General features: G+C 42.7%; 1 protein-coding gene across 1 annotated transcript in view; it reads left to right on the top strand.

Annotated features, from left to right (window-relative positions):
* The window catches only part of LOC144632646 (uncharacterized), a 33,640-nt gene that overhangs the window by 7,014 nt on the left and 9,275 nt on the right, over positions 1-17,351 (top strand). The window contains exons 8-17 of the mRNA XM_078491326.1: positions 253-767; positions 1,267-1,426; positions 2,074-2,240; positions 3,014-6,990; positions 7,680-8,307; positions 11,473-11,694; positions 12,072-12,203; positions 14,458-14,631; positions 14,920-15,144; positions 16,373-17,047. Coding sequence (XP_078347452.1) covers positions 253-767; positions 1,267-1,426; positions 2,074-2,240; positions 3,014-6,990; positions 7,680-8,307; positions 11,473-11,694; positions 12,072-12,203; positions 14,458-14,631; positions 14,920-15,144; positions 16,373-17,047 — 6,875 coding nt within the window. The remainder of the gene's footprint in view (positions 1-252; positions 768-1,266; positions 1,427-2,073; positions 2,241-3,013; positions 6,991-7,679; positions 8,308-11,472; positions 11,695-12,071; positions 12,204-14,457; positions 14,632-14,919; positions 15,145-16,372; positions 17,048-17,351) is intronic.

Raw genomic sequence — 17,351 nt, 5'->3', positions numbered from 1 at the left:
TGGCTACCTTCCACTCTGTACACCAGTACCTTGCAAAATGTCAAAACGCAAAAAATTAAAATTCCAGAATTACTTTTGTCAAAGAAGCCCTGTCAACAAAACGAGTTCAAAGAGAAGCTTTGTTTGTATTTAGCAAGAATGATTTTACAATTTTTATGATGTCTATGAAAGCCCATCATTAGACATACATACGCAAGACTAGTATTCTTCTCTTTGAAATTTGACATATTGCTCTTGTTTCTTGAAATGCAGCTACGAATTACGTTGGTTGTTATGCGGCCGGCACTTTCGACGTATGTGGTGACTATGCTTCAGATTCCTTAACGCCCGAGATCTGCACAACTTGCTGTGGTCTCGCAGAGTACCAGTACTCCGCTCTAAGGAACGGTGAACAGTGCTTGTGTTCTGACGCGGTAGACCCCAACAACAGAGTAGGAGACACGCGTTGCGACGACCCGTGCACTGGAAACATAGTGCTACGTTGTGGCGGACCAGACGCTTACAGTGTTTACGAAGCTTTAGGAAATTACAATTTTCCTTTCGAGCTGACCATGCCAGAAAATGTTTCTGTGTATGAGAAGATAAATGCCATGTTTACCAGCTACTCAGGCGCTTCGTACACGCTGGACTTTGGTGAAGACATTGTGCTTACCACAGATAACGCATCGGTGTCGTATCTCTATCACTCAGACGGTCAGCAAATTGTCTATGGACATGCGATGTTAGGAGAGTATGGTGAAGCGCAAATGAAGTCAACTTCATTGGCCGTAAGTTACCTCATTAAACTCTCCTCTCCTCTCCTCTCCTCTCCTCTCCTCTCCTCTCTTCTCCTCTCCTCTCCTCTCCTCTCCTCTCCTCTCCTCTCCTCTCCTCTCCTCTCCTCTCCTCTCCTCTCCTCTCCTCTCCTCTCCTCTCCTCTCCTCTCCTCTCCTCTCCTCTCCTCTCCTCTCCTCTCCTCTCCTCTCCTCTCCTCTCCTCTCCTCTCCTCTCCTCTCCTCTCCTCTCCTCTCCTCTCCTCTCCTCTCCTCTCCTCTCCTCTCCTCTCCTCTCCTCTCCCTCTCCTCCCCTCTCCCTCTCCTCTCCTCTCCTTTCGACAAATTTCTGACACTAAATAAGAAGGGTGTACGGGCGAATGTGTAAAGTAAGTATCTCCTGCACAAAGCACAAAATATACTTCACGCGATAAAACAAGAAATTATAGCTTCCCAAGCGCACTTAGCGGATCTTAAACATGGGCAATTGTTAATTAAACGCTTCTTGTTACAGGTCAACGTATATTCTTCTGTGGAGCATTTTGAGCTCAACTGTCCACCAGCTGTAGTAGCAAATCAAGAGTTTGCTTGTCCTGTCAAAGTTTTACAAGGATCAAATATGCATCTTGGGGCTCACTTCACCGGTGGGAGCGCCGTTTTGACACCTTTGGACGGTAAGATGCGCTCGTATAGCGCTATTTTAGGTAACTTTATTTCAAATGAAACACAAAGCAGCCAGTACCCAGGCATTCGCTTCCGGCTAAATCGTGACGTCACTAATTCTTCACGTGGCAGACGGACTGACCGCGCATCTTACTGGGCAGCCTTGAGACTGTGTACTCGACAGCAGCTCGTTGCCTTGACGATAAGTCATGCTACTTAGCAACCTCGGTCTCACAAGGAAAATCTTACATACTTCATTTTGTATTGACTGAAAAGAGGTCACCTACGCGTCACTGTGACACTATATGAGGGCTACTGGCTCCCGAATCGAGTGATCCGGGCTCATTTTGGTGTGTTCATGATTAAAGCAAGAAAATTTACTCTCACAGTACCTCACTTTTTCCAAGAGCATCAAAGGGCATCGGTGACTTGTTGGTAAAATGCTAGGGAGGGGGTTACCTGTGATGGACTACAGGACTAGCACTGCCATCTAGCATCCAATCAATAAACAATAATTCCAGTCGCTTCATAACATAGCGGGTTCTGATGAGCTGTCTGGCTCCTCCAAACCCTGGGATTAGAAGGAAGCCAAGATCTTCCACGAGATCCTGCCTTACCTTCCGTCGGTGATGACCCTAACCATGTTTTCTGTTCACAGATGCACGTTCTTACCTTGTTGGAGAACTGTTCTCGATTCCAGCCGGAAGTGCCCCGAATCAAAGTACCAACAAAACAGTACTGATTCCTGGTTACAGGTTCGTGGATGATGGCAAGCTGATGGGCTGGAGAATGTGTGTAGAGACTAGTGGTTTTGTCACTCCACAGGTATGGTCACTTTAAAAAGCTGCATGGTAGTCAATTGCGCCTTGCGTTGTGAGTACAACTAACCAAATGGGTCAATCGGTTCATTAAATGAACGCGTGGGCTGTCCTAGTGGCTTCGTCAGGATTTTTTTCTTCCTAGTCGGCTAAAAATACTGTTAAAAAAGCGATACGCCTTTATATTTCGACCTCGAGAAAAGCCTATTCGTACTTGAATATATATTATATATGACTTTCGATGGCTTACAAACGCTCATGGAAGTTGCTACAATTGGTCCACAAATCAACGACATATATTCTGTTGACTTCAAAACGTACCTCATGAAACATGTATTTAGAATAGGCTAAGAACCAAAATTTGCATGTCAGTTTGCGTCTCTGTTTGTTTCTGATCAATTACTTTGCTACAACCCACAACTAAAACGTCTTTTTTGATTGGACGAGACCGTATCACGTAACATGCATCGACATTTACAGCGGCATCGACCAGAATAATGTTCGACGAAATTCGGAAACCAGATATTGTTTTTCATTTCTAGCGTTTCACAAACCACACAATGACTGACCCTTAGAAAAAGAGTGAGTTTCGTTTCCCCAAAGCCCTAAGTGTTTTCCTTAATGAGGGAAGGCGCCAGTCATTAAGTGCTTATTTCTCTCGGACCAGTCTTGCTCGACCATGTCCAGTCGACTAATTCGAGACGTACTTAGTTCCCCAGCAAACTGGGACTCGTCACGCCTAAGCTGATGTTTCTTTTTTTGTTTTGTTTTTATTGCTAGGTATTTCGACAAATATGTGGCAAAGACTCACATAACAGTTACTGCTATGTAAATGGAAACTGCGATGTCGACCTTACACCTTGCGTTAATGCAACCACGTCATGCACGGTCAGTCAGGTGTTCTCTACCGCAATGGGTGTCTGCACGGACGAAAACATAACGCCGGCAAATGCTCCAAACGCATCTCTGGGCAATAGCTACGAGCTTATCACTGAAAGTCACGTGTTCCTTTCTAAGCCAGGTTGTCATATTTTCCACTTTGATGACGTAAAAAACACCACCGACGTAAAAGAGGGAGATATTGTCGGGTTTACATACCACGGGAGCGGATTTGCAGAAATAACATCGCGACCCAGTGGAGACAGCAAGGAGGTGAATGCGACTGGATTTTCTTTCAACGACGTTCAGCTTGGTCTGGGTTCAATTTTAACCACATCTGGGATTTCTCCCCCAGTCAGTGCCTCCAAATTCCAGTATTCGCTAGCAGCAATACATCAAGTTCCTTCGTTGTTTAGCTTTTCGCATAACTACTCCATCGGACAGTACCATGAGGAAGCTACAGTCAGCGGGACACGGAATACGGTAAAAGCTACCGCGCACATTATAGCGACCGAGAGCGTGGAAAACGTAACGTGGACAACTCCTAAGGCGGTAGCGACGAACGCTACTTACACAATCACCATCCATCCTCACAAAGGATACAACATCACCTACGCAGTGGATTTTGGTGCGGGGGAAAATCAAACCATATACAAAGTTAGCCTTGATTCGGATATGCAAGTTAGCTTTGTGTATAATTTGAGCGGCTCTTACAACATTTTTCTTTATGCTACCAATATTATTTCCTTTGTGGTAAAGGCCTGCAATGTGGTTGTTCAAGATGTCGTCAAAGGTCTGGGATTTTATGGGTCCATCCTTCCTGTACCTCTTGGAGAAGAAACAATTATTCAGTGGATTATGCGACAAGGTAACGGAGTCAACATTACAATTGACTATGACGATGGAAGCTCTTTCCATAATGGTTCTTTCGATATCGCTTATCTCTTTGCCGCGATGAATAATCATACCTATACACAAATAGGGGAGTATACGGTGACAATAAACGTCTCTAACTGCGTTTCCAATGATTCAATCAAAGGCCTGGCTATAGTAGAGTTGCCGCTGGTTGGTGTGAGTTGTGACGTCATACATGCCAATAGAGACATCGAGGTGAACGAAACTGTCACTGTTCAAATAACAGTCCGTCAAGGAACTAATCCCGAGTTTTTTATTGATTTTGGAGACGGTACGGTTACTACAACTCGAGAGCTGACAGTTCAACATTCGTATTCGAACTACGCCTTTTATAATGTCAGCGTTTCAGCTTACAACAACGTGAGTAGGGAAAACTCGTCGAAAGAGATTCAAGTTCACAAGCCAGTGGAGCCACTTGTCGGTTTCATCGTGGAGTGTTCTCTAACTAATTTAACCGATCTTACTCACTGCCTGCTGAACATCAGCCAGGGAACGGACTTCACCTGCACCTGGGACTGGGACGACGGCAGCTCCAGTGAAACTCGTTACGAACAGCTTGGCAATTTCACGTATCACAACTACAGTGCCGTGGGTCACTACAATGTGGCTCTAAACTGCACCAATCGCTTATACAACACAACACCATCAGAAGTGACAGTCATCGTCGAAGTTCCAATACTTGGTTTTATGGTAGTTGACCCAGTTGCTAAAGATTTCCAAGTGGATTTCTGGGTGACCTGGAGCATCACTCAAGGTACAGATGCCAACTTCACTGTAACCTTCACGCATGTAATCAGCGGGATTTCCACCTCAATCAACACAACATCCCTCTTAGAAGTCATTACCGCAGCGATGATGCCCGATATTGGCAGCTATGAGCTTGAAGTGACAGCTGTCAATTATGTCACTCCGCCTCAAACGATTCATCATCCCGTCTTAGTGGACATTCCAATAGCAAGTCCAAACCTAATCAGTCCCAGGAAGTTCGTCGAGGTGTTTACAGCAGCAAACTTTTCGTTTCAGATGTCAGCAGGATCTAACGTTAGCCTTTGGTGGGATTTCAGCGACGGTTCGCCAGTGATAAGCCAATATTACCAAGGCGGATCATTCCCCTCTGATGGAATAACTATCGGGCACGTGTACGCATCCGATGGAGAATTCGTGGTTAATCTTTTTGGTAACAACAGCGTCAGTAACTTTACCCGCGACATCCCAATTTACATACAACACCCACCCAATATAACTCTTACGACTAACAGTCCTCAAAATATTCCCCCGGGAACAATCACGTTTACGATTGACGTCATGGTGGGGAAAGATCCTCCAACTAATTCGACCTACACAGTACATTATGGTGACGGAACCTCAGTTACAGATCTGCCTTTTTTCGTTCCTCTTGAGTTGAACCACGACTTCCCAGCCAACGGCGAATACACCATGAATATTACTGTAACCAATGATGTGCAGTCCGCCTTTTTGGAAACTGACGTTGAACTTCAAACGCCAATTAAAGATTTGGTAGCGACTGCTGTCCATACTGGACCGGAGGAGGACAAGGGGAAGCCCGGGAAGGGCCCAGGGAACACCTACTTCCCTTGTGAGTTTGCAGTCTTGTTTAGCACCTCGATAAGAAATGGAACTAACGTGTCATACACGTGGAATTTCGGTGATGGCGAAAGTGTTGTTACGCAAAACAATTCCGTGAACCATACGTATCCAAATCCTAATCGTTACACTGTGACAGTAGTAGCTGAAAATGCGGTGAGCAGTAATAGCACAACTTTGACAGTCGACATACAGTGTATGATCAAAATTAAGTCGTTCGAAAACGACGCTCCTGCAGAGCTGGGCGTGCCTATCACATTTAAGGTTCTCCTTGACCAGGTTGGAACTGACTCATGTTACGTTGTGAACACAAATGACAGCGGTTTGATGCTTTTTAAGAGGAATCCATTGAAAGACTGTCCTGAGGCGTGTACCGCAAGCGGCGCGGATGTGCGCTACATTCCAGATCCTTATACCAGTTTTTCGTGGGTGCATACCTACCCAAAGGTGGAGGTTTACAATCTTACTATGATTGCGTGCAATTTAGTCTCCACCTACAACGACACATGCAAAGCCGCAATCTCAGAAAAACCCTGCAACCCACCCAACGTTACGATATATTCGTCGTTGGTCGGAAATAGCCCTGCCAACGCGAAGCCTTACTACAGATGGAAAGCGTTAAAGATCAAGAAAGACATGAAACCTGACTGTCAAGCTACTGATGAGACTAGCTATTTATGGGTAGTGGATCCACATTTAAGCCACCACAAGCCACAAGAATGCCCCGGAAATGTATTATCGGAGTCTGTTTTAAGGACAGGTTCAGAACTGGACATCCCAGCGAGGGGTCTTCCGTCGTACGGAGTATTTTGTGTAAAGTTGACAGTGACCATGGTCGGAGTTAAGGGAATTTACAAATCTGATGTGGGGTACATAAAAATGCTTAAGTCAGACATCATAGCTGTTATGGATGGAGGAATGTCCAGGGCCGTGGGACAGGGAAAAACCACCTCTGTGAGTTGTACCCAGACCACTGATCCAGACGTGGCGGTAAATAATCCAAGTGACTTTCAGTATTGCTGGTTTTGTGCTAAAAAAGGAAGTTTCAACGATAGCCTGGTGGACAACTGTACCCAGCTCACTGCCTATCCTCCAACGCCAATTGCATTGTCTAGTTTGGGTAATATTACTAACAACGGAACACAGATCAACTCAACCGCGCTCAATAGCAATGGTTGCTTCGGTTATCCTCCGGGGAGATTAAATGCGTCTACACCAGAGATAACATTTAACACACGTATGATGGTGGCCGAGTCGGAGTATGATGTTTGCGTGCAAGTCAGTAAAGATACCCGGAAAAGCGTTGCTTGCACAACACTGGCAATGACCGCTGGAGACCCTCCCAACGTCGCAATCCGGTAAGTGTTAAGTACTCCCCAAGAGTCTCAAACATTTGGGCACATTTGTCCTCTTGCTGTATACAGAAGAAATCCCAACCACAAATCCTAACCCCACTTCAATCCTAAATCAGACCAATCCTAAGCCATTTCCTTTATTCTATATTCCATTTCCCATTCTCCATTCCCTGTTTAAGTAACATCCGATTAATAAGGTACGTTCTGTGCTAGCTTTTTATCTGCTTTTGTGGAATGAGCAACGAAGAGCTGAGGCTAACGCGTTCGCTTTTAAAATTAAAAACGTTAGCCTCAACGTCTAGAGAAAATTTGAATCTTAACGCGCAATTCCATTTTGGCGATGTGAATTCAACCTGTCGCTGATTTCTTGTTGTCCTTTGATGAACATTCGCCATAGGGAAACTATTTTTCTTCCTCTTTGACACAGAAGTTGTATCATTTCAGTTTATACACGAAAAATTTGAAACCGAAACTTGTAAAAATGCAAACGAACTCAGCAATTTGTTCGAGCAAATTTTGATGAAAATTTGCAAGTTGTTCTAGCAAACTGCCATGTACCATAAGATCATTGCGCCACAAAACATATAAAGTTGTACTAAAAGAACTTTTGTGGTTTGATTGTAAAGCTGCCTGGAAAAATCTGCTCCCTGGCGGTGGACTAACAACCTTGCTTCCTTTTTTGTAACTTTAAGCTGCGCCAGTGAAAAAGCTCCAAACTGCAACAGAAAAATCAACCCCTCGGATAAGCTAGCTTTGATTGGAGACGCCACTTGCGAGACTTGTACTCCACAGACCGTAATATACAAGTGGATCATATCAGTGATGAATCCAGATGGCTGGGAGGAGGTCCCAGACCCAACGAGCCTTCTCAGTACCCAACTTACCAGCCGCATGCTTGCCGTCAAACCTGGCGTGCTTACCGGTGGCAAGTGGTACAAATTCCGCTTGGAATGCCGGGTTATAAATGCGGGTAGCGTTTATGGATTTTCAGAGTGGGAAAAAGAGGTGAATGAGCCTCCAAAAGGTGGCGTTTGCGAAGTCACGCCTCCGCTTGGCTACGCGTTTAATCCCGACTTCAAAATCGGTTGTACTGGATGGAATGACGACACTAAGCTGATCTACAGTGTTTATGCTAGGCTAGATTGCGACGCGACGGAACTGCCAGTATCCCCCGCCGTGGCTCTCTCAGTGGGCCAGAGTTACAATTTAACATCGATAACGCTACCTCTTGGCTTGGCCAAGCACGAACACCGTGTTGACGTCCTCATTACAATCAAAGATGAAGACGACGCTAGCACTCAAGTTACTGTAACAGTGCAGGTACGGGCCCAGAAAGTTATATAAATAAATTAAAACTTAAAGGTGAACGAGGCTTTAAAACATGGTGTTTGCGAAGTCAAGCGTTCACATGCGGTTAAAAGTTTAATCCTGACTGCAAAATCGGTTGTATTAGATGGACGGACGATACCAAGCTGATCTACTAGATAGATAGATAGAAACTTTATTAAAATGTCATAAACCACCTAGCTGGGGAAAACTCCCCCACTAATACGGGGACATAACAAAAAAGGGTTAAAATAAAAGAAAATGCTAAAAAGAAATGGCTATTTACAATAATTAAATTTAAATCTAGGTTAAAATATAATACAATAATACATAATTAAAAATTCTTTAGGAGGAGCAGAGCGGACAGCCTCTGCACCCATCATCTTATAATGCATCAAGATTGTTAAGATTTCTGATGTTCGTCTTAAAAATGCTGAGAGATGTGGCCTCTCTTATGCTCTTTGGTAATTTTGACCACAATTTGGGTCCTAGATATCTGATCGAGTGCTTACCGTATTTCACCGAGTTAAACCTAGGCATTGTAAAGTCAGATTGTCTTAAGTTATACGTACTGGAGTTATTGCTGAAAAAATTACAGAGATAATAGGGGCATAACTTATGTTTAACTTTATACATTAGAATAGAGAGGTCTTGAAGTCGTCTATTAAGTAATGTGGGCAGTCCGGTCCTCTCGAGCAGTTGATTATAACTTGAGCTGTTATCCTTAAAAACTGCCCTGAGCCCTCTTTCTTGTATTCTCTCCAGTTTTCTTGTATCACTAGCTTTGCAAAAGTGCCACACTAAGTGACAATAGGTAACATAAGGTAAGATGGCGCATTTGAACAATGTTAATTTTGACTGTTTTGGAATTAGGTTTCTTAATCTCATTAAAACGCCAATTCTTTGACTAGCTTTTTTACCGATAAGATTTATGTGGTCAGAGAAATTAAGATCGGAGTCTAGTGTCACGCCTAAAAGCTGAAGATTATCCGTGGTCTTGATTTCCTCTCCGTTTACATGGATGTTACCATTGCTCTGACTAAAGCCGATGCTCATGGCTTGGAACTTCTTGATATTCCCGGCTAAGAGATTTGAGCCGTACCAGTTTGTAGCAAAATTAGCACTCTCCTTGAGTTGCGAAGTAACAGTTCCCTGGTCGTCCCCGATGTGATAAATTTGATGATCATCTGAATACATTGAAAGTTTCGCGTTGAGGCCATAAGGTAGATCGTTTTGAAAAACGTTCCATAGCAGCGGGCCAAGGGCGGAGCCCTGTGGACAGCCGCGGTTTACCAGTCGACTTGAACTGACGTGACGACCGATCCTAACTCGATATTTCCGGTCAGTGATGTAGCTATTTAGCAGTTGTACGGTATTTTCTCGAAAACTGTATGCTCGTAACTTGCTCAATAGTAACGGTGGGTGGAGAGAATCAGACGCCTTAGACATGTCTGTTGATAGTATACTGACTACTTTTCCTTGATCCCTAGCAAGTCTCCAGTCTTCTACTAAATTGATCACTGTTGTTTCGCAACTATGCGCTTTCCTATAGGCAGAAGAATGCAGATATATACGATCACCGAAACCGGAGTTCACTTGCACCCCCACTAGTTTCTCTAGGACTTTACTTGCGCACGGTAACAGTGTAATCGGCCTGTAATTTTCTCTCGCCATTTTGTCATTCTTTTTATGTATTGGAGCCCAGTCTCCGCTCTTCCACTCGGTAGGCCATACACCTTTGTTTATACAAGAGTTGAACAGAGTAGTCAAAGAACTTGATAACTCCTCAGCGCCAGATTTTAAGGCCTTTGGTAGGATACCATCGTTACCAGTGGCTTTGTTCACGTAAAGTGATTCGAGAACCGTAAGGACTTCTTTCTGCGTGACTGGCTTGATTCCTAATGTTCCTTCGGAACTCCTGTGTTCTTTAATAAAGTATTATTTCGTTTGTCTCACCACGTAGTCACGTGTGATGGAGATCGCAACGTTTCGACTGCATACTGCTAGTCTTCATCAGGCGATAAGGTCGACTGGTTGTGCGTTAGCTTATAAAGCACACGGCTGCGCTGTTATTGGTTGGTTTTCAACAGCTCTGGTTGGTGCATTTCGATCCTCAGTGTTCTGCATGATGGTGTACTGTTGCTCCCTCGGCGGTCCGCAGTCGTACAGTTCTCCTGTTGTTGTGTTTTTTGATCGTGGGCATCCATGCTTCAGGAATTTCAATTCCACTGTCCCTGTTGATATTATTAGGGTGAAGTCTTATGTGAATCGCCTCTTTGACCCGGCGTATGTACCAGTGCGAGTCACGATCAATAAACTTTACCTCATTCCAAAGCGGGTAGTGTCCGGTGTTGTTGGTATGCTCTGCAACGGCGGAAGTCTGGGTGCGTGCGAGTCGGATGTCCCGGTCGTGTTCTTTGATCCTATCTTGCATAGGTCTTCCAGTCTCGCCGATGTAAACTTTGCCACGTGGTACCGTTAACGTTCAAGTGGATATCGTTTTTTTCCGCACAGCCCTTGGAGCCTGAGAAAGGCTTGAAAGTATTGAAAAACGCCTTGGGATTGTTCTTAAGATCCTCTGACTTTTTACCCCAGAAAGATTTAATTGCTTTTCTTCTTTGTTTGGTTGCCTCGTTCCTTGCAATGCGCCGTAATTCCCAATTTTCAGCGGTTTTAAAGTTATATATTTTCGTTTTTCAAAAAAACCTTTTCCAGTCAGCATTTTAGTTCCAGATTAAAACTTAATTATCTTAGAAAAATGCGTGGGTACCCAAAGTTCGTTTTTCGGATTCCAATAGCCCCGCTAAAGGTCTCCTTTTCTCGGATAAGGACGATAAACCGTAGGCCCCGTCTCCTGCATCTTCAGTGTTATAATCAACAGGGGACGTTAAAGAACCCACACACTTATCGAAAAGAGTAGGGCACGGAGTTCCCGGTGTTGTGGTCTATCTTTACGCATTGTGTTGTATACTGTGACATGCTCGGTTTCATTAGCATATACTTGCTAGAGCCCTAACACGGCTCATAATACCGAGGGTAAATAAAGTTTCAGTATAGTCGTAAAACGCGAAAAAAAAAAACTTTGAACTTAGAAGGCACCGTCCTTAACAGTAAATGATTTTTCCAGCGTTCCTGTTTGTGTTTTTCACTTGCTGTTAGGTTAAAATGGAAGAAGTAAGCGCCGAAGAACAAGCAGCCATTTTGGATGCTGAAGCAGAAAAACTCGACACCTTGTTAAGTGAGGGTGACCCTGACGCAGCACTCAGCGTGATTGGTGGAATCGCTTCTGCTCTGACGTCATCAAGCGAAGACGATTCAGATTCAAATTCAGATTCGGCTTCAGCGAAGAAAGACGAGGAACAACTGAAGAAAGAGACTGAGGTATGAAAGAAAATATATTAGCCTACAGCTTTTGACGATTGAAAAAATGGCGCAAATGTATAAATAAATAGAAAGGAAAAAGTTTGAAAAATCACAGAATATGTTCAATCCTGGTTACTCGTCCATTTTTCTGTTATATTTGGCTTACTGAAAAATTAAAAACGTTTAGCTGTTCGGCAGCCTTGGACGAATAATGTATATGGCGAAATGGAATGAATATTTTGAGTAAGAACGTGTTAAAAAAAAAACTTAATAAATATGTACAAGCTATTGTTAATGGAATACAAACCATAAAATTGACTAAACAAATGACGCATCGCAAATTCATGGTGTATCCTAAGATCGAATGGTAATTAATTTAGCTTTTTCTCTTACAGATGAAGGAAAAACTCGTGTCAGCAATATCTTCATTTCCTCCCCCATCAAACCCTGAAGACGCTTTAAAACAATCAGGAGCGCTGGCAGCTGTCACTTCCGGTCCTGCTTCGACGCTCTCTTCTGATGCAAAGGTACGGTCCTATGAATTTTAAGGCATCATCCTAACAGTTTGAGCCGTTAATTTCATCGGTTACAACATTATCTTGATTTGATTATTATTATTTTTTTTTTGTTTGTTGTTGTTTTTTTTTTTTGCAAAGGTACGGTCCTATGAATTTTAAGGCATTATCATAACAGATTGAGCGGTTAATAAGCGGTTAATTGTATCGGTTTTACAATAATCTTGATTTGCTTACTTTTTTTATTTCACTTTTCGAGGCGAAATACTTAGGTCCCATCACAAACGTTACTGCAAATTTAAAATCTTACCTGGTTGTTTTCAATAAACAGTTATTTCACTTATGAGATGATTATTGCCACCTCGGCGCTACGCATAGGCGTACGGACGGGGGGGGGGGGGGCGAGGGGAGCTGCAGCCCCCCCAGTGCCAAAATATTTCGGGCAAAATGGTTAGAATTCGGGCAACAAGCCTAGGAAAAAAATAGAAAATAAGCCGACAAATCTCAACATTATGTTCAAAACGAGTAACATCAACAGAAAAAGTATTGGAAATATACCGAACTTTGTGGTTCAAAAGTTATTTGCTTTTGTTTCCTCTCGAACATTGATCATGTTCGATTTTTCTCGCAAATTCTGCGTGATCCCTCAGTTTGTTTCAGTTTCAATCATTTTGAAGTGAGTGAAAAATTGGCGAGGGCGACCAGAAGTTAGGATTTTCCATAGCTTGAGTGTTTGCGCACGGTGGATCCAGTGTAAGACCTTGAAACAAAGTCGTTACAAATGCGATGAAGCTAATGCTTTTGACTCAAATGTAAGTTCTAAGGACTAGCTCAAAACTTTCGACGAAATGTTTTAACTCATTTACCCCTGAATTCCTCACACGTTTTTGTATTTCTCTCAAGTGGAGGAAAAACAATGTAAAATTGGCTCCCCAAAAATACCTTAATTTTTTTTTAACTAAAGTGAATAAATAAAATATTTCCGAAGAAAAATGATTCAGTGCATTGACATCTTCAGGCAATGCCACGAAATTAATTAAGAACTATCGTTTCCCTTAAGCAAGTAGGCAAAGTTTGTACACAATTATTTCAATGAACGTTTTGTTGTCCGTTTTATATGCCTCTTAATTCGGCTTTCAACGCATGTCATCTTTTTTTTCGGGCAGTTAGGTCTCCGCCCCCCTAGGTCTGAAGGTGCCCGTACGCCTGTGGCACTACGCACCTCGTTGGCTGTCTACCATCTCATATCCAACGTGCACTCGTGGAATAATTGTTACAGTAAATAGTCATGTTATATAACTATACTCTTATAGACCACAGAAATGAAGTCCTTAAATGTTCAAAACTTGAGTGCTTTCACTGAAAAGTTGTGGAACGATTTTGGACATTTTAAGGCGTAATTTCTATGAAAATATTTCCCTCGCGATCATGCCCTACAGACCAGGCCCACGTGCATCAAAGAGCCAAATATTTCCCCGTCCATCCGACATTTCTCAGTCAAAAGTGTTTTAACATACATTTTTAGAGTGTTTTGTTTGAGATATTATAAAATGTAAATGATTAATTGCGCGAGCTACGAAAATAGCTAGAAATAGCTCAGGACGTTTTCCGGAGCGGCTCACGTCATCAACCCGTACAGCCTCACACGACATGCAGCCAACATGTCGACCGTGTTCGTCGACCATGTTCGACGGGCTTGGCATTGTGGCTCATATCCAACGGCCACTAAGCCAAGCAAAGCTCTTCTCTCAAATCCAGTGTTCCATTCTTTAATAAACACGCTTAATTTAAACCTTAACATTTAAGTAAAATAGAGTCTAGTTTTAGAATGGTTTGGATCAGATGCACTCAGGCTTCCTCCCTTTAATGCTGATAAATAGCCAAATGCAAGCAAGTGCTCTAACCAGCCATGTGGACGGGGATAGGAGGGGCAGAGACCCATACATGAATATTATTCAAACGAGTTTTTCATCTAGCTGTGCACACCCCTCTGTAACAGACCCAGTGGAATCTGAAAAAAGTCACTGGGTTGGCCAATTTCCCACTGGGTCGGCTTATTTATTTGACAAAAGTCACACCGCACAGTCACTGGGGAAGCATAAAAATAGGTGGGTAAAATCAAAATATTCGCTGGGTACTGGGGAGACTAAATTTCCACTGGGTAGGGGAAAATAATCCACTGGGTCGGGTTCCACTAGGTCTGTTACAAGCGGTGTCTGTGCCAAGCACAAGGGATAACGAAGCCGTTTATTTGTTTTATTCACAGGATAAAATAGCTGAAAGCGTTACAAAAATGGCAAACGTTCTTGAACAACCAATGAGTTCCACGCAACGCCAAAGCTTGGCTAGCTCTCTTATGGGAAGCATCGGTGCCGTACTACAGACTTCAGAATCTTCAGGATCTTCAGATGAAACAGAATCCTCTAATGACACTGACACGGTAAAAAGATATGCACTTGTACAATCACGGGATGCAATACGCGGATCTTTGTTGACTTGATTTACTTCATAAGTATAATGCCTTGTTCTGCTTGTTCTCTTAGGATTAACATTTTCAGTTTTCATGGTTGAAACAGTTGGATTTCTTGTTCGTTTTCTGTTTTAAAAACCGCTTTTTCTGATTATTAAAATATTGCAACTAATTGCACTGCAAACGGTCAATAATACAAGCAGGTAACTTGCATTAGTACAGAAGATTTACATGAAACAATTACCTTTTAATTTTTAGTCGGCAGCCGCGCAACAAGTACTCGACGTCAAGAATCAGATTCTAGATTCTGCTGCCGCGGCTTTAGTGGCTGGTGAGGAGTTTGCAGTTGAGAATAGCATCTGTAGCTTGAAGGCAAGCAAAGCTTTCCCAGAGGACGTTACAGACGTGGCTGTCGGGGGGAGCTGTGTTGGGAATCTCGGCGGTGCTGTTGGTAACGACTCTAGTGAACCAATTCAGATGCAGGTAAGAGCGGGGCTACCTTAAAGGGACTGTGTCACGGCTAAGTTAATTTGATGTTATTAAATTTTGTCAAATATTCGTTATGAAACTAAATGTTTGCAAAGAAATTAATTTTATGATTCTAACATGACAAAACCATAGCTTCATTGCAGCCAAATGTGTCTCCCGGGCGTTATAAATTAAAGTTACAAGCAGACAAGATTAACTTTGGAAACTTTTCTGCCGGACCATATTTCAAAAACCTATATCGCAATCCGTTTCAATCTTCGACACTTTTGGCAATCCGTACCTTCTTTTGCATTTGGTTTGTTTTTTAAATATCCCTTCACTGAAGACGAGCCGCTTACGTTTTCAGACAAAGTGTGTTCAATAATTCCAATCCATCACTTCAGTTCTTAACAAGTGATAACCACGTTAATAAATAAAGAAAGATGGTAAATTTTAAGCGCGGAAAATGAAATGTGAAAGATGAAATATTCAGCATATTGATGAATATTTCATCTTTCACAAGTGATGATCATCCTTTTAACTTCACGGCCATATTCACCTGTTTGGTGTTTTCTTCCTTTAGACACCTGTGGGCTTTTTGTCTGTATATGTCCTGTGTCTCATTTCTTTACCGAGCTTAAAATTTACCATTTTTATTTATCACCATCCAGTACGCGATCGATATTGGTTATCCTAGCAGTATGCAGGACACGAGTAACATATACCTCACTTTTGTTTACCCTCGGATTTGTAGAGTAGCTTATACAGTTAATATCTCCGAGCATTCCACAGTACACAGCACAATTGGCAACGACCAGACCACAACACCGGGTACTCCATGCCCTTCTCTTTACGATAAGTGTTTGGGTTCTTTTACGTCCCGTCATTACAAAGGCAGCATATTCTCCTCAGTTATTTTAAGACCCTGAGTGTTGGTCTGGTCTGGGACTCGAACCCGAGACCACCCGCACGAGAGTCCGGCGCTATACCAACTGAGCTAACCGGTCGGCGGTTGACATATGAACCTACAGTAGCAAATGGCTCTGCTCACCATGAGTGGATAGAGCGCCCTCCCGGTGTTTGGGACGTCACGCGTTCGATTCCCGTCAGGGATTTAGTTTTTTTTCTTTGCCCCACGCACGTAAAAAGATGTACATAACATCTTCCTCACCTGTGGATTACTTTTTAGCTGTTTCCGAGTAAAGAATGATAATCTTGTCTTGTTTGACTTGTTTCTCTGTAGATGTCCTCATTTGGTAGCAGTCCCTTTGGCCGTAGGGCAGGGAAAGTAGACGGTGGTGTGTCTGAATTAGTAATCAAAGACGAAGGCGGAAACTCTAAGAACGTGTCTAACCTTACTTCACACATGGACATTTTTATCCCGGCTGAGAATGGAATCGCAGAGTCGGCTTATCATCTAATCACCAAGGGCGACATGCTGGTGCTGAATTTAAACGTCACGAACAACATGAGTGCGATCTATGTCTGGGCCGTACCTATGCATAACAACACCAAGACGGAGATATTCTGTAGAAAAGGTTCCGAACCAACATCAACTGAGTACGACTTTAGTCAAGTTATACCCAAAGATCCAGTACAGCCTGTGAACGGGTCGGCTGCGTCGTGTAATGATGCAGTGTCCGATGCAGATCGCTATCAGTTGTTCATAGACAACGATGACTTGAATCAGACGGCCAGTGGAAGATGGTATTGTGGCTTCTACTACAATGGGTCTGCCCAAGAGTCTTCTCAAGACGCTCCGGATCAGAAGAGAAAAAGAAGAGAAGTCGGCGATGACCAAGAGAGTGCTACAGAAGAAAGTATCCCAGAGAAAAACAATCTCACTATTACTATATTTGAAGTCAGTTGCAAATACTACCACACTCAGGAGAAGAAATGGAAATACGACGGTTGTAAGGTACAAAGAGTTTTCATAATGAAAAGTTTCTTTATTTAACAATAAAACGATTTCAGACAACAACAACATTTGAGCTTTATTTGCATGACCATAAAACATTACAGTATTGCAAAAGCATAAGATAATATATAATAGTAAATAATAACAATAAAAAGTCATTAAACAAAACTAATCAAATAATCAGTGATCAAGAAATTGATAATAATTTGTCTCTCATTTTAATACAGGACGATATAAACTGCACTAATTGCAGATTAATATAATAGTCAGTGGAGTTCATTAGCTGCTTGGGATTTGAAATTAT

The sequence above is a fragment of the Oculina patagonica genome, chromosome 12 (assembly GCF_052425735.1).
Source record: "Oculina patagonica isolate OP01 chromosome 12, crgOcupat, whole genome shotgun sequence".
NCBI classification, from domain to species: domain Eukaryota; kingdom Metazoa; phylum Cnidaria; class Anthozoa; order Scleractinia; family Oculinidae; genus Oculina; species Oculina patagonica.
The sequence above is the reverse complement of the archived record's forward strand: the minus strand, read 5'-3'. Positions and strand labels throughout refer to the sequence as shown.